Source organism: Ambystoma mexicanum, chromosome 4p (assembly GCF_040938575.1).
Source record: "Ambystoma mexicanum isolate Mex_15411 chromosome 4p, UKY_AmexF1_1, whole genome shotgun sequence".
Taxonomy (NCBI): Eukaryota; Metazoa; Chordata; class Amphibia; order Caudata; family Ambystomatidae; genus Ambystoma; species Ambystoma mexicanum.
Window position 1 is genome coordinate 389,014,722 of NC_090927.1, and position 25,895 is coordinate 389,040,616.

Here is a 25,895-nt window from a genome sequence, read left to right on the forward strand (position 1 = left end):
ATTCCCACTCTCTTTGCCTGGAGTGCTTGGCCCGGAACACCGGTGGGATTCGTGCTTCTACTGCGACTCCCTCTCTGTCCAGGCTTTCGCTTGATAGGTGTGAAGAGGTGTTCCAGAAGATTCCTCCTTCACATTTACAGCAGTACATTGAAGAAAAAAGGAAGCAACCAGTAAGTTTGTTTCTTTTTAGGGCACCCGGGGGGGACTCCTTTCCAAGGTCTTCTGGGTCCTGAAGGGGCTCAAGTGGCTCTGGTACCAGGGATCTCCCTGAGGTGTCCCGAAAGGGATCTTACCAGTACTCCAGAGTTTCTTCCGAGGTTCCCTGCAAAGGGGTTGCCAGGACCGGATCTTCATCCGAGGTTCCCCTTTTAGGGGCTAAAGTTAAGCCCAGTACTTATGAGGCTGTTGTCACCGAGAACATTGCAGAGGTTTCCAAATCTGGAACTAAGTGTACCGAGTCTCGTCTCGAGGTTCCTGTTAAGGTGACTAAATGTACCGGGGTACTACCCGAGGATCTCCGTCATGAGGCTATATCTGAGACCAGCAAGATTGAGGGGCCCCCTTCGAGGTCTCTGCTTCAGGGGGTGACCTTAAGCCTTCCCACACTCAGACCTGTGGTCGAATCGATTCTGCTGATGGGGCAAAGAAGCCGGTTAACACCTTAAGTCTTTGAGTACCGGCTCCGCCTAGGTTCCCACACTGGAGGCTAATTTATCAGCAGTCTCTAAAGGGTTGCAAAAGCACTCTAGATCTGCTAGCACCGGCTCTGCCGAGGTTCCTTGTCACAAGGCTAAAATGGAACATAAGTCCCCTGATACCCCTGTGGTGACCACAGCCTCACTGACAACTGTGATGCAGTTCACCTCAGGCATTAACAAATTGGCGGGCCAACCGCCGTGGTCTACGGCAGCCATTTTGTCTACCTCTCTCATACCGACATTCTCAACGGCTGGTACCGAGGGGCCTGTTTTCGGGGCTGAGCACCCTTTTACATTTTTCATGGATAATAAGACCCCGCTCCGCTCTACAATGGATTGGCGGGCTCTGTTTCCGCTGCCACACACAGTCTCGCTCCCTTGGTTTACAGGGATCCAGTTGGTGGAGGACCGTCCTGGCAACCATCCTCTTTGTGATCCTGGCGGTATGCCCCTTCAGAGGGGCCTCTACCCACTCCAGAGCCCAGGCCTTTTTCTGAGGATGCGTTTTTGGCAAGTTTCAGACGCTTATGCACTCTGATCTAATGAAGGCATACTTTAAGGATTTATTCAAGGAACTGTATCCTAAAACACCCTGCTCTGTTAATCCGTCTGTAGGGCCCGGTAGTGCCACCTCCTCCAACACTTCCAGTGGGCCCCCCTCCTCCTTTGACTCTACTTTCACCTGTGCTAAAGACTCCCGTTGCGCAGTTAACCCTGCCCTCTGGGCCTGAGGTGCCGTGTGCTGCAGATCAGGATTCTGTTCACTCCGGATGAAGACCAAGCAGACGAGGACAGCGACGACCCGCCCTGCTCTTTTGGAGCCTTTCACGACAGGGTTGTGGATATGATGGCGTTGCTAGACATCCAAATACCCAAGCCTCCGGCTCCACAAGAAGATGTACTTTCCAGTGCTTTTACTCTGTCGACACAGGAGCACACTTGCCTGTTCCTTCAAAAGGATGTCCTGGCCTAAGCCTGCAAGGTCTGGGAAAAACCTCATTCCAGGCAACACCTATACAAGAAAATTGACGCTTGTTACAAGCTACATGTGTTTGAAGGCATATCCTTGACTGCATGTCCACTCCCCTCATCGACGGTAGCGGCAGCAGCTACGCTTCAGTCTAAGCCATCCTCTACATCCTCCACTGCAGCGTCTCAGATCCTTTCCAAGGAAGACAAGCTTCTTGACGCCATTGGGGAAAAGAGTATTTTCCAATTCGGCTCTGCAGCTACGTCAGGCTAATACCGAGGTCATCCTGGTGGCTGCTAATGTCAACCTGTGGAAGGAGCTTGCCGAGTTTCAGGAACGTATTCCTCCTGACAAGCTCGAAGACTTTAAGGGCGGCGTATCGATGCCAGCGTTCTGGCCCAGGACCTGCTGGAGGCCACGGGCCATCATGTTTACACTTCCACTTGGGGCCTTAGAATTGGAGTAGACGTCTCCCGCCAAGCGTGGCTGCATGCTACAATGTTTTCAAAGGAAGTTCAGGACAAAGTGCTTGATCTTCCCATTGAAGGTAAGGAACTATTCCACTCCTCCACTGATGAGGAACTCACCAAAACCAAGGCAAGCACGCAAACTGCTAAATCATTGTCGGTCCTTGCCAAAACCTCAGCTAAGGTAGCTTATACTCAGACGTCGGGGTCTCAAACTAGGTCCTTAACGGGTTTCATAGGTTTTAGGACCGCTGTGCGCACCGGGAAGATGCTTCCGCGAGTGGCCCTCGCCGCAAGCAGCAAAGGCAAGCTGGCCGGTTTTTCTCTTGACCAACAGCTTCCTCTTCAGCAATGGGTGGTCTCCCCGCTGATAAACCATCTAAATGATGTTTTTCATCAGTCGCACGAGACTCTCGGTGGGAGGATGAATTTCATCTCATCTGGAGGCGTGACAGACCATCACAGAAGACCGTTGGGTTTTGTCCGTCACCCTAGCGGGCTTCCGCTTGTCCCTCCCTCATACCCCACCCTCTCACCCTCCTCTTTAGCAGACTGGGTTTCCCTCCCTCAAAGCCGAGGTACAGAAACTTCTAGACCTCAGAGCAGTGGAACCTGTTCCCTCGCGGGAACAAGGGGAGGGCTATTACTCCCATCTGTTTACAGTGCCCAAACCCAAACAGACTGGCCTGCGTGCTATTCTCAACCTCTCCAACTTCAATCTCTTTCTACCGCAAGTGAAATTCAAAATGATTACGCCCATCAGATAAGGCCCTCTCTCCGGAAGGGTGATTGGCTCAGTGTGGTCGATCTTCAGGACGCTTACATGCATATCCTGATCTGGGGCCCACATCGTAAATGCCTGCAGTTTTCCATGGGATTAGAACACTTCCAGTATCAAGTGCTACCGTTTGGTCTCATCTCGCCACTGTGTGGTTTTACGAAGAGGATGGCGGTCATTGCAACATTCATCATACTGTAGGGAATTCATGTATATCCACATTTGGACGATTTGGCTTCTGCGCAGTCCTTGCCCATGGGCTGCAACGGCCAATCTTCAGTCACTCATCCAGCACTTGTTCCAATTGGGCTATCAGTGAACTGGCGGAAATCGTCTATGACGGTTGCTCAAGACCGAATTTTTCAAGGTTTCTATTGGGATACTGTCAGTGCCAGAGTGTTCCTGATGGAGGACAGAATTGCGGACCTGTCAGACATGTGGCCGCTTTTCCTTCAGTCCTCCCGCATGTCGGCCTGGTGGTTCCAGAAACACCTGAGCCTTATGGCTTCTTCCGTGTTAGCCCTACCTCTTCCAAGACTGAAAATGAGGCGCACACAGCTTGCTTTTCAGATCTGCTGGTCTCAAGTTGTGGAACTGGACTCCAAAATGATTCCGGTTCCATACTCCATGACGGCGGATCTTCAATGATGGTAATCCGCCAGCAACCTTTCGGTGGGAACCTCCCTCCTGGAGCCCTGCCCACAAGTCATGGTTATAACAGACTCGTCCCTTCTAGGGTAGGGGGGCGAAGCTACATCACCTCGAGATGTACGATCGGTGGATGCCCCAGGTCAGACTCTCCCATATCAATTACCTAGAGCTTCTGGCAGTTTTTCTAGCGTTATAAGCTTTTCAGTCATCTATCATGAACAGAGAGGTTTGGATTCTCACTGACAATTCTGTAGCAATGTTCTACATCAACAAGCAGAGGGGCACCAGGTCCACTCCTCTGGTGGATCTAGCTATTCAGATTTGGAATTGGGTGATCCAGCACAATGTCTGGCTGCAGGCTGTGCACATTCCGGGTCACATCAATGTTGCGGCAGACTCCCTGAGCTGCCAGTCTGTGGCGACTTACAAGTGGGAGATGAACAGCGACGTTCTTACCAGGATCTTCCAGCAATGGGGTTCTCCAGTGGTGGACCTCTGCAATCTCAACGAACGGACAGGAAACGTCTTCTTTATGCTTCCAGGGACGGTCTCAGAGTGTATTTCTTGGGGGACGCTCTTGAGATCCCTTGGGACAGCATGAAGGCTTACGCCTTCCCGCCTTTGCCGTTGATTCATCGGTCGCTCTGGAAACTCAGTAGCACTTCAGCTGCACTCTCCTCTTCATAGCTCCTTGGTGGCCAGCCAGGTTCTGGTTTTCGGAGCTGCAGCACCTGTCGGTATGCAACCAGATCAGGTTGCCGCAGATTCCCGACGTTCTCCACCAGAGCAATCACTAGTTTTGGCACCCCTCCCCACAATCCTTCAGCTTGGTGGCCTGGTGCCTGAGTTCAGGTCCTTACCTCAGTTTAACCTTTCAGAGGATAATATACGCATAATTCAGGCGGCACATAAGCCTTCTGTGAGGACTCAGTACAAAAGCAAATGGCTTAGTTTTTGTCATTGGTGTCTAGCTAAACAGCTTGATCCTCGACAGGTTTCTTTTGACTGTATCTTGTCTTTTATATCATACCTTGCAGCCTCTGGCATCCACGTATTATTGTGCAGCACGTACCTATCCGCCATTGCGACTTATCTGTCTACAGACAGTTCCTCCTTTTCACTGGCAAACCCAGTAATCGAGAGACACTTCGCAGGTCTTCTTCATCTCTTTTCTCTGGTCAGCCATTTCAACCTAAGGCCTCTACCGAGCTCAAGCACCTTTCTTGAAAAGTGGCCTTCTTGATTGTGGTAACATCTGCAAGAAGAATAAGTGAGCTTCAAGGTCTCTCTGTTGAACATCCGTTCCTAACATTTCACAAGGATAAAGTTGTGCTTCTCACTCATCCTTCTTTCCTTCCAAAAATTGTCTCGGAGTTACACATAAACTAGTCAATATCCATACTGGGTTTCTTTCCGAACCCGGTCTCAGATGCAGAGAGGGTGCTACACAACATAGATGTCAACAAGCTCTGAAGTTTCATCTTGACAAAACAAGCAAACTTAGAAGTTCTTCACAACTCTGTTACGTTGGGTGACACAAAAGGGAAGCTTGCTTCATAAGTGTGCATCTCGCATTGGATCCCTGCATGTATCTCCGAGGCTTACACATTTCAAGGCCTTCAGCCCCCAAAGAGCGTTCATGCACATATGGTCCGTGGCAAAGCGGCTGCTGTTGCCTGCCAGAAATATGTCCCTTGGGAGTCCATAGCCAAGGCTACTACGTGGGCTTCCCCTTAGGCTTTTTGCAGACATTGTCTTGACCTGAGCTCCCCGGCTGATGCCCAGTTCGACCAGGCAGTTCTTAAGAACCTGTTCCAATAAGTGAAATTTCCATCCTCCCGTTTTCTTCGTTCAGTGCTTGGGAATCTCCCAAATGTATGGTGGAAAGGGGATGGGACGTAGGAGTATAACAAAGTTACTCACCGTAGTGACTACCTTACTCCTAGTCCATAGTCCCCTTTCCTCCTATTTTGCTAAATGGTCCTTAGATTTTGGCGATAGAAAAGGGCTGAAGCGCGGGGCAGCGCTCAGGAAAGCAGGGCTACAGTCATTTTTTGATCGACGGAATGTCCCAAAAGTATGGATGAAAGGGGACTATGGACTAGGAGTAAGGTACTCACTACAGTTTGTTGTTTCATTCAACGTGAATAATAATTCCTTTTTAAAATCACTTTTCATCAAACAAATGCTTGTTTTAAACTTGACATCATAAACTGATGCATTTGCACCAAAATCATAAGTATTGCAAATAACCCAAATCACAGAGGTAGCTAGTTTTAGTGAGCGAGACAAGTCTTAAAAGGGTAAGCATGGGTGGGACAGTTTGTATAAAATTCGAACACCTAGAATTTCTACAGGTTCGACCAGATAGAACTTTTCCATGTTTTCCAGAGGTACGAGATAAGAAGTACCACTGGGTTTGCCTGCCTCTAGATAAATGCTGGCAAGTAGCAACTACGGGCAAGAGTGGTTGGTTTAAGAGACAGGAGAAATACTATGGAGTTCTGGATAGTTAAGGTGGGAATTTGTGTAGTTAGGATTAGTATAGTGTGGGTAGAGTAACATTACATGGATAACAGTGCCTTTGTAGCGTTAGGGAATTACAATAGAATTTTGGGGGAAACATAACTTGTAGATTGAGGGTAAAACAGGAGATGGCCAAAGCTGCAAGAACTCACATATATTTTGAAGGTCGGGGAGCATGCCAAAACTGTAGTAAGCACCTGTGAATTTTGTAGGCAGAAGAGTACACCAAGGCAGTCTTAGGCACACTTGAATTTGAAGGTGGTGGAGAACTTCAACGCAGTTTAAGGTACACATGAATTTTGTTGCCAGGTGAGTATTTCATCGAAGCCTTAGGCATATGTGAATTTCACAGGCAGAGGAGTATCTAAAAGCAGTTTTAGACAGAAATTAATTTTGCAGGCAGAGGGATGTGTGTGTGTCAAAGCAATCTTATGCACATTAATTCATGCTTCCAAACACTCACTTATCCAAAATAATGGAGTGAACCAAGATGCACAAGCATACCAGCTTTATTTACTCATTCACAAAGTAAATCGGCCAGAAGAAGGTACAATGACGTTCTCAAAAAATTGCTGACACGCCGGGGGTTATAAACCAAAATACAACACATTGTCATACTCATAAAAAATACTATTCTCGCACAACAACAGGATGTTAGAATCAAGGCACCTATATTATTCCATGTATTAAAAGCAGTCATTGGTTAATCCCTAACCTTCAAACCCACCCTGGGTCATTCCCACTAAGTGAGACTATGAGCATCATCCAGCCAATTTTTAATTGGCTGTAACCACAACATGCTGACACTGTTACAATAAAGGTGCACATTTTGGTCTATTCTTACTCATGCGACCTTGGATGTTGCATTTATAAACAATAAGCCAACTATATTCGATGGGAAGGGGGAGATCAAATGTTGCCATGGGTGGAAATAACAAACTAACTCCTATCTCACTTTCTCACGCTGGGCCCCAACCTCCCAGACAGTTTCCTAACAATGGCCAGTTCATCATGTCCTCCCTCGCAGTACACAATGCTGCTTGCAGGTGCATAATCTAATTGAATACCTACTTAATTTTGTTGTGGGCCAGTGTGCAAGGTACATTGTTACAGTTTATTCGTTCTTCTACTGTGTTCTTCAGCACTGAATCTCTTTTACCATTCAGTGTGCTATTGTGTACATCTTGTTTTTGTATTATTGCCGATATTACTGGGTGCACCTGGCGATCAAATGTCTGTGTGTTCCCCTCTTCCATCAACAGAAACGAACTTAATTGTTGCTTATTCAAGCTGGAATCCTGTGAAAGCGTCGGCTCCCTGTCGCATCCTCCCTTTTATCAACCTTGGTATCCTCAACATTCTGAACACCGCTGCAAACCAACAACAATCTCTATTAGGCCATTTAACTACAATGTTGTATAACTTTAACTACAAGTTGTGCAGGGCCTTGGTCAAATAAAATGGCGATCCCATTGTCATGTACAATGTTCCTATATGTACCCTACCTAGCTATGCATGCCGCCAGTTACTATGTTCCCTCTCTGTGTATTCAGCAACCTAGCCCTCCCTATAGTGTAACCATCTAGTTGCCTACAGTGTGGCAAGGCAAACTCTATCCTATTTGTGTTACAGGTTACATACTGCTACACAACATGGTGGCTGCATAACCAAAAACAACAAATATTCTGGTTTCCTTATTCTGTATGTCTGTTCTTGTACTGGGGTCATAGTCTTGCATGTCACTGGTCTTATCTACACCATCACATTCAGCCCCTCTGGTCAATTCACTGACCAAAAGCCCCTTTTCTGCCATCCTGTCATATTCATCTTTAGGGACTGAAGCCCATCAGACCCCCTTCAAGCTATCTCCTCTTTTGACATATTCTTCTAGTACACAGGTCATTAAACAGCATTCACCATTGCCCTCACAGTCCACCCAATGTTCGGTATAATTCTCAGGATCAAAATGAGTCTAAAGCTAGTTCCAGGAGGATCAATAGGTCTTTCATTCGGGACCATTCTAATTTCTGTTTGCGTATCATTGTGCCACGTGAGAGCAGTGCCTACTTAGTACCAGCAGTAAGGGACATCATGTGTGATTGTGCTTCATTTATCCCTGCTACTCTACGATATCTCAATATTATCTGTAAAATGCACATACCTATCTACTGCCTGAGTTATGAATACACATACGAACATGAGCACATAAAATAAAGCCAAAAGCTCTAAGATCGATAAGATGCGGGTTACACAGTACCGTTCACCGTTTGGGTAAACGGGCGTGCAGCCCTCTGTCTGGTATATTGCGCAAGAACTTAATCCCTAGACCTAAGAAAGCAAAAAAGTGAAACAGTGACGCAACATGTCCTGGCCTAGCCACACGTAGTACTCCAAGTTAGTCACCATTCTCTCTTGTGGATATTGTGACTCGTATCGCTTTTAACATGCACTGTTTGCACCCTATTGCATCGGCGCCCGCTCCCTTATTTCATCCTGTGTATTCTGTATCCTAACATCCTACGGACTTACTGTGAACTCTTCATTTGCTGTTGCCCTTCACATATCCCTTGCTACTTTCGTGACTCCTGCCAGCTGCGAGTGCCTACCACTATGAGTCCTATCCTATGCTAATGCCTACTATTGCGAATGCCTTCCATTGTCGTGCTACCCTCAAGTGCCTAGCACTGTGAGCCCTGCTTGTCGCAAGTGCATATTACTGTGAATCTATCTGTGAGCCCTGATATTACAAGTGGTTCCTGCTACTAGCATATGCCTACCATTGTGAATGCATACTACTGTCGTGCCACACTCATGTGCTCACTACTGTGAGTCCTGATTCTTGCAAGTGCCTACTACTGTGAATCTAGCCATTTGCAAATGCCCTCCATTGTGAGCCCTTGACATTTAATACTCCCCAACATCAGCAAGCCTATATTATCAAGTGACATCTACCAAGGTGGCTTACCTCCAGCACTATGTACAACCACAATCCGTTGCTGTCAATGGTATTGTATGTCTCTTTAGCGGTAAGTGCTCCATTGTCTTTATCAGACCCTGACCTGATCGCCCCCTTCCGAGACAACCGTTACTCTTCAGGCTACCAACAACAAAGCTCTCCACCTTTTTCGCTCAGTCCCGCCCAGTTTACCGTTCCCAAACACTCCAGCCTTATGGACTCATTCTACTCACCACACACCAACTCTAATACTCACTACCTCACTGGTAACCTGAACCTTCCAAGCGCTCCACGTTCACTTATAGACAGAAACTCTAGCCTTTGGGCGAGACTAACTAGACTTTTAGAACCTCTACCAAACACCCCTCTCAATTTAAACACCATTACTATGAGGAACAAGCCTAAACTAAAAACAGACCACAGAAATAATCATATTGTAATAACTTTAGGTCAGAACTGCACACCAGAATCTCCCCCAAAAACATGCCTGGTTAAACACGCTACCTCCCTGGACACTAACCAAGCAAACATTAAAGGAGTGTTCATTAACACCTGATCCTTAGTGGCGCATGCTACAGAAATAGCAGATATGATCACATCAGACAATCTTGTCTTCCTTGCTATAACGGAGTTGTGGCTCCATGCAGCGGCAGGTCCAACTCTTACTAGCAGTTCCTGTTACGTTCACCTGGCTCCCACAGGGGCGTCTATCTGAACTGGACAGCTGCGGTCTCCACCAATGTGACACGTAGTGCCGAGATGACGGACTGGACTGGCCCACCCAGCTTCGTTTGCTTGGCCCGTAGGAATATTCTTCTGCAAATGGAGAAAGGGAATTAACCATCTGTGGAGTTGAGCGTTAACCCCCCCCCACTCCTGCTGTTCTCCCCACTGATCACCTTTGATGTCCCCTCTTATAGTCTCACCTGATGGTTTGGAAAGATGAGCTCTCCATCCTGCATTGAGTGCAGGGACGCGTAGATAACCAGTTGCTTCACTGGCTCGAAGGAATTGGTGAGTTCCAGAACAATATTGACTCTGAGATTCCCGGCAAGACGCTGTAAGTATGTAGTTCGTAAGAGTTCAAATGTCTGACTTTCACTCTTGTCCGATTCCTTGCAGGTTGCAGCTTGACCCTAGCGAAGAGTTCCTCGTGGCAACCGGTAATAATCAGGTAAGGATTTGTATTATCCAACACAGTTCGATAAATAATGTCAATATGTAACCTGTTGCTTTCTCCCTTAATCAGGCGCTGAGAGAAAGTATGAAGTCTCGGGGAATAATGCCTCTGGCGGTAAAATCAGGTAAGTCTATTGTGGTGAGGAGGTTTACCGTTGTTTGTCCCTTTGTTTCACCTTGCTGTCCTTTTGTTTCCCCTTAGGGGCCGGGGTTCGGCGAGGATGCAGTGGAAGCTGCGCCGACCCGTAAAGAGGAATAGTACCCCGGTGGTAAAATCAGGTAAGTCTATGGGTGGTAACTAATATTGCCTCTGTGTATTCCCTTGGCTCACCTTGCTGTTCTTGTCTTCCCCTTAGGTTCCGGAGTGCGGCGGGAACATGCAGAAGGATGCAGTGGAATGTGAAGATGCTGCGAAGGCCGGGGAGTTCAGCGCGGCGCTGCAGCAGGCGAGGCGACGCGTATAAAATAACTTCTTTCTTCCAGCTCGAAGGCGCGATGGATCGGGAATTCAGGTAAGGATCAAAGGTATTACTCTTGTTCTAACCTTTTCTCCTTCTCTCTCCCTTTTTCTAGGAGTTCCAGACTCGAGGCGGGCGTGGCAGAAGACTGGATGCAGACTTGCAGGCACGGTGAGCTTTACGCTGCTGGATGCAGAATAACGCGAAGCGTGTGCTGCTCTTCGGGCGTGGTTTAAATAGCCACCAAAGTAGTCCCAGGTAAGTATTCCTCCCCAGCCCCACCCAAGTAAAAAAATAGTCCCTAGGTAAAGTAGTCCCTTCCAAGCCTCTTTTGGCTGTAGCTCTTGCAGCATGGTCTGCATCAGGTGAGTTTGCAGCATGGTCTGCATTGGGTAAGTTTTAATCTATGAGCCTGGTGCCTATGGAGGGGACAGAGCGGGTGCCAGAGGTGGAGGCATTGCCACCATAGTCAAATCCGACCTAGCCATGATAACCCCTTCTCCTAATGTCAGTTCCTGCAAATTACTTGCTGTCAAATTACCCATCTCCAACGCAGCTACTCGAACAATAAATCTACTCTATAGACCTCCAGGACCCATTGGCTCATTTGATGGAAGACCTTTCTGCAATCCTATCTAAAAATACTAAACTGACTTCTCAAATTCTCCTATTAGGTGATTTTAATTTAGGATTTAACGACCCTAATGACCAACATGCTTTAGCTATCTCCAACTTACTAGCAGAAACGGGATTCACACAAAGAATATCTCAGGCCACTCATATCAAGGGAAGAACCCTTGACTGGGTAGCCGACCTTAAATGCGCAGAAGCCATCACCACTATTACGCCCCTGATCTGGACTGATCACTTCCAGATATCCTTCCCCCTGCCAACCAAGACACTGTCTGCCAAGATCAAACCCATTGCGTCCCCCGTCACCACGAGGAATCAAAGAAACATAACCACAGACAAAGTCATACCTCTTATCGTGCCTACACTTAACTCACTATCGGACTCAGCTAGCCCAGACAAATTAGTTGATGCTTACAATAACATCATCACCAAACCTTTAGACACTATCGCCCCTCTCAAGATGCAGAAAAGCAAACCTAAAGCTCATCTGAACTCCTGGTTCACTCTTCACCTAAAATCCCTGAGACTAGAAAAAAGAAAGCTTGAAACCTTGCGGAAACTCTTCCCCACTGATGAAAATAAAAATAACCTAATTAACTTAGCCACCTACTACAAAAAAGAAATAATACGCTCTAAACAAGAATCGTACAACGAGAGGATTACCAAAGCAAGCTCAAACTCCAATGAACTGTTTACCATTCTAAGGGAAATGGAATCACCCATCCCATTTGGTGTACGAATATTCAAAATGCCCTTCTGAATAAAATCTCCCTCCTCCAAAGTAAGATAGCAAAGAAAATAGCCAACCTACCTAGTACAGACCAGCTGAGCACCACTTCTTCATCCTCTAATAAACCACCATATCACTTTAATTTCACCCAAGTCTCTCCCGGCAAGGTAGAAAAAATCATCCCAGCCCTTAAACCTTTGAGATGTCAAAGAGACAGCTGCCTAGTACAGATAACCAAAGATGCTGCCAGAGACCTGGCACCATTCATAACCAGATTACTCCTACGTCCCGGCCCCTTTCCTCCATACTTATGGGACATCTCGTCCTGTGGGACGGGACCGGAGCACTTTGTAAAAAGCATCCACATTTTTTTCAAAAATGTGTCCCTCCTCTGTTTCCTGCGCGGGGCCCGGCACGCGGCCGTAACCCCGCCCACCTTGGCTCCGCCCCACGCATCGCCCATCAGTCCTTTTCTCCGCACGATCGGGGCCGGACGCACTTGCATCCTCGGAAGACTTTCTTCCCTGTTTTCCTCTCTGGCTCTCGCTAGCATTCGTTTACTAGTCTGTCTATGGGCCCCATTACACGTAGTGCGGTAAGGGTTTACCGGTACCGGTAAGGGCACCGGTACCAGTAAACCCTTACCGCCTTACTATGAGGTCCCTTTGCGGGACCCGACATTAACGGCTGGTCTAAACCAGCCATTAAAGTTGGGACCCGCAAAGGAACCATGGTGCTAATTACGGTACCACAATTTGCGGTACCGTAATTAGCGACTTCCCCATTACCATAGAGCCCTATGGGGCAAAAATGGGAATGGGGAAGGGCAATGGAGGAAGGCGGAATTACCGCCTTCCCAACCTTGGAATAGGGCGGTGATTCCCCTTTCCTCCAAGGCAGTACCGGTAAATTACCGGCATGAACCATGGTGCTAGAAGCACCATGGTTTACCGCACTACGTGTAATGAGGCCGTATGTCTTTTAAACTAGATTTTCCAGACTGTTCATCGTGTCACCGTCGTTTCGCGAGGGCGGATCCCCATCCTCTTTGTTAAGAGTGTTTGGGTCTGAAACACCGTTGGGACTGCTGTTTTTACTGTGACTCCCTTTCGGTCCGGGCACTTCAACGTCTTTTGGAGCGGTGGGAGGAGGTGTTCAGACAAACTCCTCCTTCTCATTTTCAGGCGTTCCTCGACGAGAAGAAAAAACGCCCGGTAAGTTCTTTACTTTTCAGAGCACCCCGGCCGGGGGATACCTTTCCGGGTTCCTCTCGGGCCGGGAGGGGCGTTGATCGCTCTGTTACCGGGGTTCGCCCTGAGGTGCCTGTCGGGCCTAATAATTCTACCGGAGTTTTCTCCGAGGGTCTTCGTAAGGGACCTGTGTTCACCGGAGTACACCTCCTGTGGGGGCTATTTGTAGACCCAGTTCTACTGAGTCGTGGGGTACCGGAGCTTGCTCTGAGGCCGCTCTTTCGGCTTCATTCAAAAACAAAACCGGGGTGCGCCCCAAGGTCTTGGCTGGGCTTGAGTTTACCGAACGGATGTTCGAGACCCGTACTGATAAGGCTTCTACTGGGCCTAGGTCCGAGGTCCCTTGTACAGAGGCTAAGGCTATCAACAGTTCTGAGGGGCCGGGAAAGGCCCTGTTGATGAAAGCGGTTGCTCACCGTTCCCGCTCTTGTGGTGACACCAGATCTGTTGAGGGGGCAAAGAAGAAAGTTTCTTCTTTTACAGGCAGTGCCGAGGCCCTTCCTTCGAAGGCTCAGTTGGCGGTTGGTATGTCGCAGAAACATTCCAGGCCTCATAGTACCGGCTCTGCCGAGGTTCCTTATGTTAAGGCTAAAATTAAGACCCCTGAACCACCGACAGGGACCCTTGCCTCACTTCCTCACGTGCCGTAGTTCCCCTCAGATGAGGACAAAATGGCGGCCGTTCCCACCACGACCACAGTGGCCATTTTAGGTACTACCCCTACAACTATGCCATCGGCCCCTGGTGTAGGGTTCGTTCTTTTGGGTGAACCTAAGGTCCCTTGTGCGCATCCTTACCGGCCGGCTTATGATTGGAACGCCCGGATGCTCTTCTGCACAATGTTTCGTTGCCCGTGGGGGCAGCTCCCTTGATTTATGTGGATACGTCGGTGGAGGGGCCGGTGTGGCACCCTTCCCCGTTACGTCCCTGGATCTGTCCACCTCATGAGAGGCCTCCTCAGGTTCCGAAACAATCTCCTGAGGATGCCTTTTTCGGTAAATTTCAAGCGCTTATGCGCACCGACCATATGAGAGAATATTTAAAAGGGCTTTTCAAGGAGATATAGGGCGTGCTTTCTGGGGCGTTCACCTTGTCTCCTTTGGAGCGTACGGCCTGTTCTTGCAGAAGGACGTTCTGGCCGAGGTCCGAAGAGTTTGGGAAAAGCCACACTCGGGACTTTTTGTCAATAAAAGGATTGACGCGAGGTACAGGCTGCATTCTTCGGAAGAAGTGGCCTTGTCGTCTTGTCTGCCTCCCTCCTCCACAGTGGTGGCTGCAGTTACGTTGCAATCCAGGCCTGCAGCATCCTCCTCCGCAACTGCTACTCAGGTCTTGGGAAAGGAGGACAATCTCCTGGACTCCCTAGGGAGGAAAATCTTTGCCAATTCGGCCTTACAGCTCAGGCAGGCCAATGCAGAATTGATTTTGGCAGGAGCTAACATGCGGATGTGGAGAGGTCTGTCGGAGTTTGAGGAGCACATTCCGGTCGAGAAGTTGGAAGATTTCAGAGGGGGCCTTTCCGATGCCAGGGTCTTGGCTCAGGATCTTCTGGAGGCTGCGGCTCATCACGTAGACACCTCGGCTCAGGGCCTGATGCTTGGGGTTGATACCTCACAGCAAGCGTTGTTGCATGTCACTAAGTTTTCGAAGGAAGTGCAAGACAAGGTTCTGGACCTTCCATTCGATGGTAAGGAGCTTTTTCACTCTTCTACTGATGTAGAGTTCACCAAAACCAAAGATAGCACTCAGACGGCTAAATCATTGTCTGTTCTGGTTAAAGCTCGTTTCAAGTCTCAAAGACCGTTGTCGCAAAATTGACCTTCCTCTGGTTTTAGTGGCTTCCTCGACCGCAAATCTCGCAGAGTGGATACTCCTGCGGGGAATAACCGCCGTAGACAACAGCGTATGCGGTTTTTCTCCTGCTCCTCAGCCTCCTCATTTGGCAGGCTTTTCGGTGGCGGTGCCACCTGAACCTGATGAGGGTTTTCCGCGCTTGCATGAGACCTCGGTGGGAGGACGCATTGCGTCTCATTGGGAGGCGTGGCAGACCATCACAGAAGACAGATGGGTCTTGTCAGGCGCTCGAGCGGGCTTCCGCTTACCTTTACCCCCTACCCCACCCTTCAACCCTCCTTTTCAGTTGTCGCGCTCACCTTCCCTCAAGGCCGAAGTTCAGAAACTTCTGCACCTCAGAGCAGTGGAACCCGTCCCCCTTGGGGAGCGAGGGGAGGGTTTTTACAGTGCCCAAACCCAACCAGGCTGGCCTGCGCACCATCCTAGACCTTTCCCAGTTCAATCTTTTCCTACCCCAAGAGAAATTCAAGATGATCACGCCCGGCCAGATTAGCTCCTCTTTGCAGATGGGCGATTGGCTCAGCGTGGTGGATCTTCAGGATGCGTACATGCATATCCTGATTTGGAATCCACACAGGAGATACCTCTGCTTCTCTTTGGGAGAGGAGCACTTCCAGTTTCGGGTGCTTCCTTTTGGCCTCAGTTCGGCGCCGTGTGTCTTCACAAAGATGATGTCGGTGATTGCGGCCTAGCTTCGTCTCCAGGGTATCCATGTGTATCCCTATTTGGACGACTGGCTCCTACGCAGCCCTTGTCCGTTGGCAGTAGCGGGCAACCTCCAGTCTCTCCTTCAGCTCCTGTTCCATCTTGGGCTGTCGGTGAATTGGCGGAAATCCTCCATGACGGTCTCACAGGACCTGACTTTCCTGGGTTTTCGTTGGAACACGATCGACTGCCGAGTGTATCTGACCGGGGACAGAATGGTGGATCTGTTGGCCACGTGTCAGATGTTTGCGCAGTCGGAGAGCATGTCGGCCTGGTGGTTCCAGAGGCTTCTGGGCCTCATGGCCTCGTGTGTACTGGCTCTTCCTCTTGCTCGTCTCAAAATGAGATGGACCCAGATGGCTCTTCGGAGTTCCTGGCATCAGGCTGTGAACCCGGATTCCAAGTGGATAATGATTCCGGATTCCATGAGAGTGGACCTGGACTGGTGGTCGTCTCTCAGCAACCTGTCAGTGGGCGCGGGGTTTCAGGACCCAGCCCCCTTGGTGACGATCACGACGGACTCCTCCCGTTTGGGGTGGGTTGCGACGTTAGATCTTCTTCAGGTCTCGGACCTCTGGTCGCCTCAGGACAAGCTCTTGCACATAAATCATTTGGAGCTTCTGGTGATCTTTCTGGCCCGCAAGGCGTTCAGACCGCTCATTGTCAACAAGGTGGTCCGCATAAGAACGGACAATGTGGTATCAATGTATTACATAAACAAGCAAGGGGGAACGAAGTCGCCCCCTCTTGTGGACCTGTCCATCCAGATTTGGGAGTGGGCCGTGCTTCATGGGGTCTGGCTGCTTGCAGTGCACATCCCGGGCCAGCTGAATGTCACTGCGGATGCCCTCAGCCGGCGGACAGTGGTCAGCTACGAGTCGGAGGTGAAGGCGGAGATCCTCTCATGGATTTTCACACGTTGGGGCACACCGGAGGTGGACCTCTTCGCCACGGCGGTAAACAAGAAGCTTCCTCAGTACACCTCCAGAGGGGGGCTGGGAGCCTCCTCTCTTGGGGACGCTCTCGAGATTCCATGGAACAACATGAGAGCGTACGCCTTCCCGCCTCTTCCCCTAGTTCATCGAGCAATTTGGAAGTTGAAGAGCTCTGTCAACTGTTCTCTTCTACTGATAGCTACGTGGTGGCCGGCCAGGTTTTGGTTTTCAGAACTTCAACACCTGTCGGTGTGTCCGCCGATCAGGTTACCAGTAACTCCCGATCTTCTTCACCAAGGGGAACAACAGATGTGGCACCCCGCCCCACAATCGCTCAACTTGGCGGCATGGTGCCTGAGTTCAAGTCTCTAGAGTGTTTGGGTTTGTCTGCGGTTAACATGCGCATTATCCAGGCAGCCAGGAAACCCTCGACCAGATCCCAATACAAGAGTAAATGGCTCAGGTTCTGTCATTGGTGTTTGGAGAAAGAATTGGACCCCAGGGTGGCAACGATTGACACGGTGCTGTCCTTCATATCCTCCCTAGCAGAATCAGGGGTTCATGTTCTGTCTTGCAGGACTTCTCTCAGCGGTTTCCGCTTACCTCTCTAAAGACCGGTGTTATTCTTTAACTAACCCGGTGGTGAAGAGACATTTTGCTGGCTTGACACGCATCTACCCTCCGGTTCGTAGTCCGCACCCGCCTTGGGACCTAAATGTAGTCCTGACGACGATGTGCCATAAACCCTTTGAGCCAATGGCTACGGTTGACCTCAAGTACGTGTCCTGGAAAGTGTCCTTTCTGGTCACCGTTACGTCAGCGAGGAGAGTGAGTGAGCTCCAGGCATTGTCAGTGGAGCATCCTTTCTTGGTCTTTCACAAGGACAAGATAGTCCTTCGGACGAACCCAGCTTTCCTACCAAAGGTAGTGACCGAATTCCATCTGAATCAGTCGACTTCCCTTCCGGTCTTTTTTCAGAACCCTGCCTCGGAGGCGGAAAGGGTTCTACACTGCCTGGATGTGTGAAGAGCTCTTAAGTTCTACCTGGACAGGACTTCCGAGCTTCGGAGTTCTTCCCAACTTTTTGTGACCTTCGGTAACCCTCAGGGCAGGCCGGCGTCTAAGGCATCTATTTCCAGATGGATTGCCGCCTGTATCACGGAGTCTTTCACCGTCCAAAAGCTGAAACCTCCTAAAGGTATCCATGCACACCTGGTGTGGGGCAAGGCAGGCGCGGTTGCTTTTCATAAGTATGTTCCAGTCCATCGCTAAAGCGGCTCCCATCTGCTTTCTGTAAGCATTACTGCCTCGATATGAGCTGTAGAGCTGACGCTCAGTTTGGCCAGGCTGTGCTGAAGAACCTGTTTCAGTAAGGGGTATTTTCATCCACCCATAGTTCCTGTAAGGAGTGCTAGGTAATCTCCCATAAGTATGGAGGAAAGGGGACGGGACGTAGGAGTATTACCAGGTTACTCACCGTAGTGACCACCTTTCTCCTAGTCCATAGTCCCCTTTCCTCCATACGGCCGCCCGCCGTCCCCTCTAATAAGGTTCCTCTGTTATTGCTAATGGGTCTTTGACCCTGCGATAGAAAAGGACTGATGGGCGATGCGTGGGGCGGAGCCAAGGTGGGCAGGGTTATGGCCGCGTGCCGGGCCCCGCGCAGGAAAGAGAGGAGGGACAAATTTGTGAAAAAATGTGGATGCTTTTTACAAAGTGCTCCGGTCCCGTCCCACAGGACGGAGAGATGTCCCATAAGTATGGAGGAAAGGGGACTATGGACTAGGAGTAAAGTGGTCACTACGGTGAGTAACCTGGTAATACTGGCATTGTACCCAGCAACATAAAGCAATCCTGGGTCCTACCTCTATTGAAAAAACAATCATTGGACCGACTATCTCGACAAACTACAGACCGATTACCACAGTACGTTTTTTACTTAAGATCCTCGACAGTTGCCTACATCCAAATTCAGGATTACCTTGAGAACAACCACCTCTTTGGTGACCGTCAATCTGGCTTTAGACCGCGTCACGGCACTGAGACTGCCATAATAGACTTAAAAACACAAATTGATGCACTCAACGACAAAGGAAAAGTAGCACTACTGCTACTCCTAGATATCTCGGCCGCTTTTGACCTGGTTGACCACCAAGTTCTCTGCAACCACCTTGCATCAGCGTCGTACTTCCCACAAGACGCAATCACCTGGATTAAATCATTTCTAAATAAAAGGACCATGAGAGTCTGTTCTCCTGTTGCAGCGGCTGATCCAATCCCGATAACCTGTGGTGTGCCACAAGGTTTGTGCGTATCCCTGACCATGTATAATATATTGACAATGCCTTTGTTCGATGATCTGGGTGTCACCTCCACTAATTATGCAGATGACACCCAGATCATCATTCCTCTTACGGGGGACTATGACAAGGACGTGGCTCTGGTGAATAGAATATACCTCATCATTCAGGCCTGGATGGCCGCACACGGCCAATGCCTGAATGATGACAAGACCAAACTCCTATTACTTGGCAACACAGCTAACCTCAACACACTAAGCCCAAACTATACCACCTTTAATATAGACGGTAATAGCATCAAAGTGGTTAAAAAAGTAAAAACCTTAGGTTTTTACCTTGACCCCACCTTCACATTTAATAAACAAGTCAGCCCCATGGCTTCCTCTACTGCGTACACTTGTAAACTGATCAGGGGATGTAGACCTTTCCTTTCAAAAGATAACTGCACTACATTAGCCAGAGCCCTCATCCTTTCCAAATTGGATTATTGTAATGCTTTATATGTAGGAGCAAGTAACTACATCACCAACAAAATCCAAATCCTGCTGAACAACGCCCTTCGAGCGGCCCATGGTATTCCCAAGAGAGACCACATATCGCACCTGAGAAAACAGCGCAAATGGCTCTCCACCAAGGACAAAATCATGCTTAAAACTGTATCTCTAACGCACAAATGCCTCAATCAAGCTGCCCCACCTCATTGAGAGAATCACTAAAAAATCCTTGTTACGACGTACAAGGAGAATCCATTCATCCTGTTTAGTCGTACCTAGATTTAAACTCAAAAAAGCAGGAAGAAGTAGCTTCTCTGTCAAGGCAGCACAAGCCTGGAACTCCTTACCCATTTCACTGAGAACCTACCAACCATTCTACGTGTTCAGGCATAACACCATAAACTGGTTGATTACCAACGATTCGGGATAGCCCTAGCGCTGCCCTATGCTAGGCTGTGCAACCTCCTGACTCGCTTTTTAAATTTTCCGCTCATGATTACCTATCTCTGCCCGGGTACACTATATTTATTCTCCCTGTACCCTATCCTGTAACTTTTACTTACCTGGTACACTATTATTTTGCGTCCGTTATATAAAGATTTCCACTGTATTACTCTTTGTACAGTTTTTATAATTGATCTTCTTGTATAAATTGTATATATTTGTTTCATGTTGTATATTGCATATACTGTAACTAAGCTAAAGGTATACTTGTATCCTATGTGCTAAAGGCGCCCAGATACTTTCGGGTCTGGTGTGCCATACAAATAAATAAACAAACAAACCAACAACCTATTCCCAATTGAAAATGACTGCATTTTTGGGCTATAAGTACTCAGCCCCTGTGATTACGGTGAATCACCCTGAAACTCTCTTAAGAGTGACTGATTCTTTAGTCAATCCAATGGTGAGTTCACCAATGATTGATAATAATGAGTCCCTGCTTAATCATTGTTTAAACCTGAGGTGAAACTTGCTTGCCCTCAACATCTCTAGCCATAATAACAACATTGGTGTAACTTTGTCAGCGAATCCCGACCTAGAAAATCTGGTCTGGCCGGCATACACTCACACTACTTTGAAAGTGAGGGAAAAGGTTAGTTAGCACAGCAGGAACCCCACGTGCTGTCTGCGGAGTGAATTAGGCCGAATCACCTCTGCCCTGGACACGATCACCTTGAAATTGGATACACTTTTCCTACTCTGTACAAAAGGGGCAGATGAACATGGTGAAACCAAAAGTTTCCTGGCGCCTTTTGTGGACGTCATACTTGATACAGCCATGGACTCACATGCAATATCTAACTCTGACTGTGAAATCCATTCTTTGATTTCTGGGCCTAATTCCGATATATGTGTCCCCCTCCCTGTGGTATGCGGGGATGCCGGTATATTCCCTGATGCTGAATGGTCAAAACAGTCCAATCTGCATACTCCTATGTCCCGTCCCCTTTCCTCCATACTTGTGGGACATTCCGTCCTTCGGGATGGGACCATAGCACTTTTGTCAGAAAGCATAAAACATTTAATATTTGTCCTTCTTTTATTTTTACGTGGGGCCTCGCACGTGGCTGTAACCCTGAGCTCTGCCCCGTGCTTGGCCCTTCAGTCCTTTTCTCCCCTCATACGGGGCTGGATGCGCTAGCATCTCCAGGAATTTTTCTTTTCATTCCCATTGTCCTTCCTTCCTGCTTCCTGCCACGGTCATCTTGTCCTCCATCTATGCCGGATATCCTGGGATTTGTGTCCTGCTCATCCGGCCAATCCCGTTTCGTGAGGGCAGATCCCCACTCTCTTTGCCTGGAGTGTCTAGGCCCAGAACACCGTTGGGACTTGCAACTCCATTTCCGTTGAGGCACTCCAGCGACATTTGCAGCTCTTCATCGACGAGAAAAATAAACGCCTGGTGAGTTTTTCCTTTTTTAAATTTATTTAATACACATATAGCAACATGCCTTGTTTATACAACATTGAATACAATACACAATTAAAAATTAGTGCTTATCAACAACAATTTCTAAAACTCGCGAATGCATTTCATCTTTTACATTTACAACCCACACAGAATTCATCAAATATCACAGCTGTTTTAAAAACTCCTAAAAACCAATAAAAATAAGTACATCTAATAAAACCACATTAAATCAATATCTGCACAATTTCGACACATTCCCAATAAAGTTTTACAATATAAAATATCAGATTGATATTGCATCCGTTAAGAAATGCCGGCCATATCCTTGTGAGATCTGCCATGTCGATACTGTTTTTATATGCCTTAAGGCATTTCCAACGTAGGTCCCGCAAACTTTCACATTCTATTCATAAGTGTTCTAAGCTCTCTGCAGTGTCAGATCCACACAGCCGGCAATAGCGTGTATTACGCGGAATCCCACACGGAGCCCCCTGAGTCAGTAAGGCAATGCTTATGTTAAATTTAAGACAATTGCACTATTAGGAAAGGCTTTTATATAAAAAGGCGTAATGTCTCTCTTTTCAATGTATTCACAGAATGAAGTATGATCTTTGCCAGAAAGCAGATTAATTAGATACTGTTCTCTACTGTTGTTAGTAAGTTTTTTCTTGAGACAGTTCTTCCTGATATAGACCGCGCCATCCGGTCGCATACCACAACATCCTGCTTGCCATTTCATGCAAGTGCGAAACATCTTGTCCAGGGTGCCCATTGTGAGATAGTTCTCAAGATCGCAGGAAGCAGCCATAAATGCACCAATCATTGCATGAGGTCCAATTTTAAGCAATTTGTCGCAAAATAAGATTGTTTTTTTTGTTGCATCATACACAATGCCAGATAGCTCGAGCTCTAAATACAATAATTCAACTGGTGTTGTCGGAGTTATCCCAAGCAACTTAAGTAATACTTTAGCTACATATTTCCTCAAGGAGTCAAAATATTTTCCACCCCATATTTCAACACCATAAAATAGAATTGATCGAACTTTTGTCTAGTAAAGTAGCAACACTGTCTGAAATGATATCCTGCATTGTTTCATTACAAAGCGATTTATCATATTGATCACTGCATTACATTTACATTTTATCACTTCCCAGTGCGTGTCCCATTTGAGATTACTTTGTAGATGTAATCCCACATGTTTATAACTATCTATGTTCTCGAGCCTCACAGCATTCAGGGTACAGGTATAATTTATACTCCTACAAGATGCCGGAGAAAAAAACATCGTCTTGCTCTTCTCAATGTTTATTACCAAGCCATTTAGGCTTGCACATTTCCCTAATGATTCAACAAGACACTGTAGTCCCCTTGGAGTGTGGTCGACCAACACCAAGTCATTGGCATAGGCTAGCCAACTTAGTGAATGGCGACCTACTTTAAACGGGCAAAGAAGTAGATTTAGGAATTCCAGCCCCATATCGGAGAGATGTAAATTAAAGAGGGTGGCTGCAACCACACACCCCTGCTTACCTCCACAGCGGGTGGTGAAAGGGGCAGTTAGACTGCCCTTGCCATCCAACCTTATTCTGACCAAGGTGTCCGTCTATGCGATCATTAACATCTTCAATAGCCCGGCTGGTATGTTCCATGCCATATGTTTTTTCCATAACTGGCCACGGAGCACCGTATCAAACGTGGCTGAGAACTCTATGAAAGCTGCGTATACTTTAACATTTCTTCACACCCATGCAGATTCAATCAAAGAAATCGATAGCAATAAGTTATATGCCGTATTAGAATGCTTAACAAAGCCCATCTGGTTTGGAGGCAGAATCACATTTGTATCGATCCAATTATTCAACTCAATCAACAAAACATTTGCCAATACATTAGAGGGTACATCTAGCATCGCCAGCATAGGATAATTGGCTGCCATATTCCCAGGGCCTTTCTTATGTACCAGCAGTATTTTGCTTTCTCTCCAGGTTGGCGGTATAACACCCACAACGTCAATATGGTCGAAGAGCAAATATAGCCCGTGGGCCCATAGTTCGAGGGTTATGTTTAAAGGAATAGTGCGCTCAAAAATGTTATTTTCCTGATCGTTCGGTCAAGTCGTTATAAGCATACGTTGATCGATTGTAAAAAAAAAAAAAAATCCTATGCATCTAACCTTAGTTTTCTGCACTTTTACACATGCGAAATCAAGGAGTTGGGCGCTGCCATATTGTGATAATCTTATCCGTTGACCGATTGGCTTAAGTTCGAGTGCCCTTGCGGCACTAAATCATATCGCCTGCCCTGAAGCTGACATCACTATTCCTAGCGATATTCCCCACCTACTTTCATGACGTTAGTGGGCAGTGTAGCCAAACGTGCCCAGTCATCACCTACGTCTTAACGTCAGTTGACGCAGAACCCCGAAATTCAACAATCACATCCGCGCACAGCACAGCGCGTCCCAAATTGGAATAGAAAACACTATTTTTAAAGGAAACATCAATACTCTGCAATATTTACAATCATATCGGTCCCGAGCAATCGTCCGACATCAGCGTAATCGAAATCCATCCATTTAGGCGTATCTGCCACTGCTGGCTGAAGAAACTGGCACTCAGCATCTGGAAACGATGACATTCGCAGAAAGGAAGAATATAGCTGTGTAGAAAACAGAATACAAATATATTTCAGTAGCCGTATCCATTTAACCTTTAATTCTGTACCGGGTGAAACCTAATAACGAACCCAAACAATAGAAACACACAGAAAACATTGGGGAAAGTTGGAGTCTATGATGTGCTTGAGAGGTTAGCACTGTGGAGTATGTTTAGCTCCCAATGGGATGGGGAAGCTGATGGAAAAATTCAAACAAAGCATAGACAGCATTATAACGGAATATTAGCAACGAACGTGGGGTTGGTGGAACCCGGGGGAACCCAGATGTGGACTCCATACTCACTGTGCTCAGAGAGGCACAGCTCCACCTCACTGATGAGGCACAACAAGGCTGTGGCCTTTTATGGGGTTGCTGTAGGTACTCTAGTTCAGAAGGGAATTGCCATAGCATTTCGGTGCTGGACTGCCCATGTGCCCGGGATAAAGACAAATATGCAAATGGATATTTCCCATCTGTAACGGAACTGCCAACATCAAATTTCGACAAGCAAACGAAGTCCCCTTGGAAAATGTTCTGCACCCGGCTCATCCAATAATACAACGTTGATGGCACACACTGATATGCCATGGGACAAAGTGGTTTAGATATCACTAGCCTGCATTCAGGTTGTGTTTGCGTGTCGTCACATTATGCCCCAGCCAGCAACCCATAACAATGTAAACAAGCAATACCGGTCAGAAAATGAAACCTTTACTCGTTCATCTATAAACTCGTCTTCAGTCAAACTTACATTATATTTTGTATTTCCATTCTCTTGGCGTAACGCAGAGTGTCCGCTCAGAACAACGGTTTTCATAGAATGAAAATAAATGTTCCAATATCAAGTTTTAAACTAGTGAACCTTATAATTTTTGCCGGTATTCCACAACTTCCGTACTTCAATCCATAGCGAATCCTCCCTTTCTTCAAAGGTTGAACAACAATTGAACCTTGTTTGGAGCATGTATGGTAAGTTTCTTTTTTGTGAAGGAAAGCCACAAATCAAAAACATACTGTACAAGACGTGTCGGTGTGAACTCCCCACAAGCTACATCATGTGAGCGATTAGCCCGGCCGACCAACGTGGCATTTGAAATGTGTTTGAAAAATAAATGAATTGTTTGCTGGCATCCACCAATGCCGTTATATCGTGAATACCTTTTTACTCATCAATAGTGGTAGTGATTTAGATATTTATGCACAACAGTTACAGTTAGGGTAAGTAAAACAGATAATGAGGAAACCATTTTCAAATAGGCCCAAAGACATCTTTCTACTAGGCCCGAAAATCCATCTCTTTTTTGTACAAATGCAACTCCCCCATCCCGAGCGCCTAGCTCAGCCAGCCCACCCCATGTCCTCCCCATTGCTATGTTTGAGCGCACCCAGTTCTTGCTGAGGAATGTGCTCTGCGGATAACATGTGACACTGACAAGTCATAAATCCAAGTGTCCATTCATCTCCACTGAACTTCCTGTGCACTAACAACCTACACCCCGCCAGGCCTGAGCCCACCAGCTTAGACCCCGCAGTTCCTCTCATGCCGATATCCATCTGACCCTCCCGTGCCCTGATAAGTCAAGGACCCACAAGAGAGGGGCAAACGTGGGAGGGGGGGCAAAAAGAGTTAGACTATATGGCATCCTACAACTTGGCACTTCTTGCAAAAAAAAGTTGACAAAGAGGATACATTTGAAAAGACAATTTGGACGCTATGGCCACCTATGTCGAGCTTTA

The 25,895-nt window shown here is 47.5% G+C and overlaps 1 protein-coding gene across 1 annotated transcript in view; it reads left to right on the plus strand.

Moving 5' to 3' along the window:
- Positions 1–12,076, plus strand: part of RAD51AP2 (RAD51 associated protein 2) — a 48,406-nt gene extending 36,330 nt beyond the window's left edge. Inside the window, exon 3 of the mRNA XM_069605175.1 lies at positions 11,358–12,076. Coding sequence (XP_069461276.1) covers positions 11,358–12,076 — 719 coding nt within the window. The remainder of the gene's footprint in view (positions 1–11,357) is intronic.
- The last annotated feature ends 13,819 nt before the right edge of the window (positions 12,077–25,895 follow it).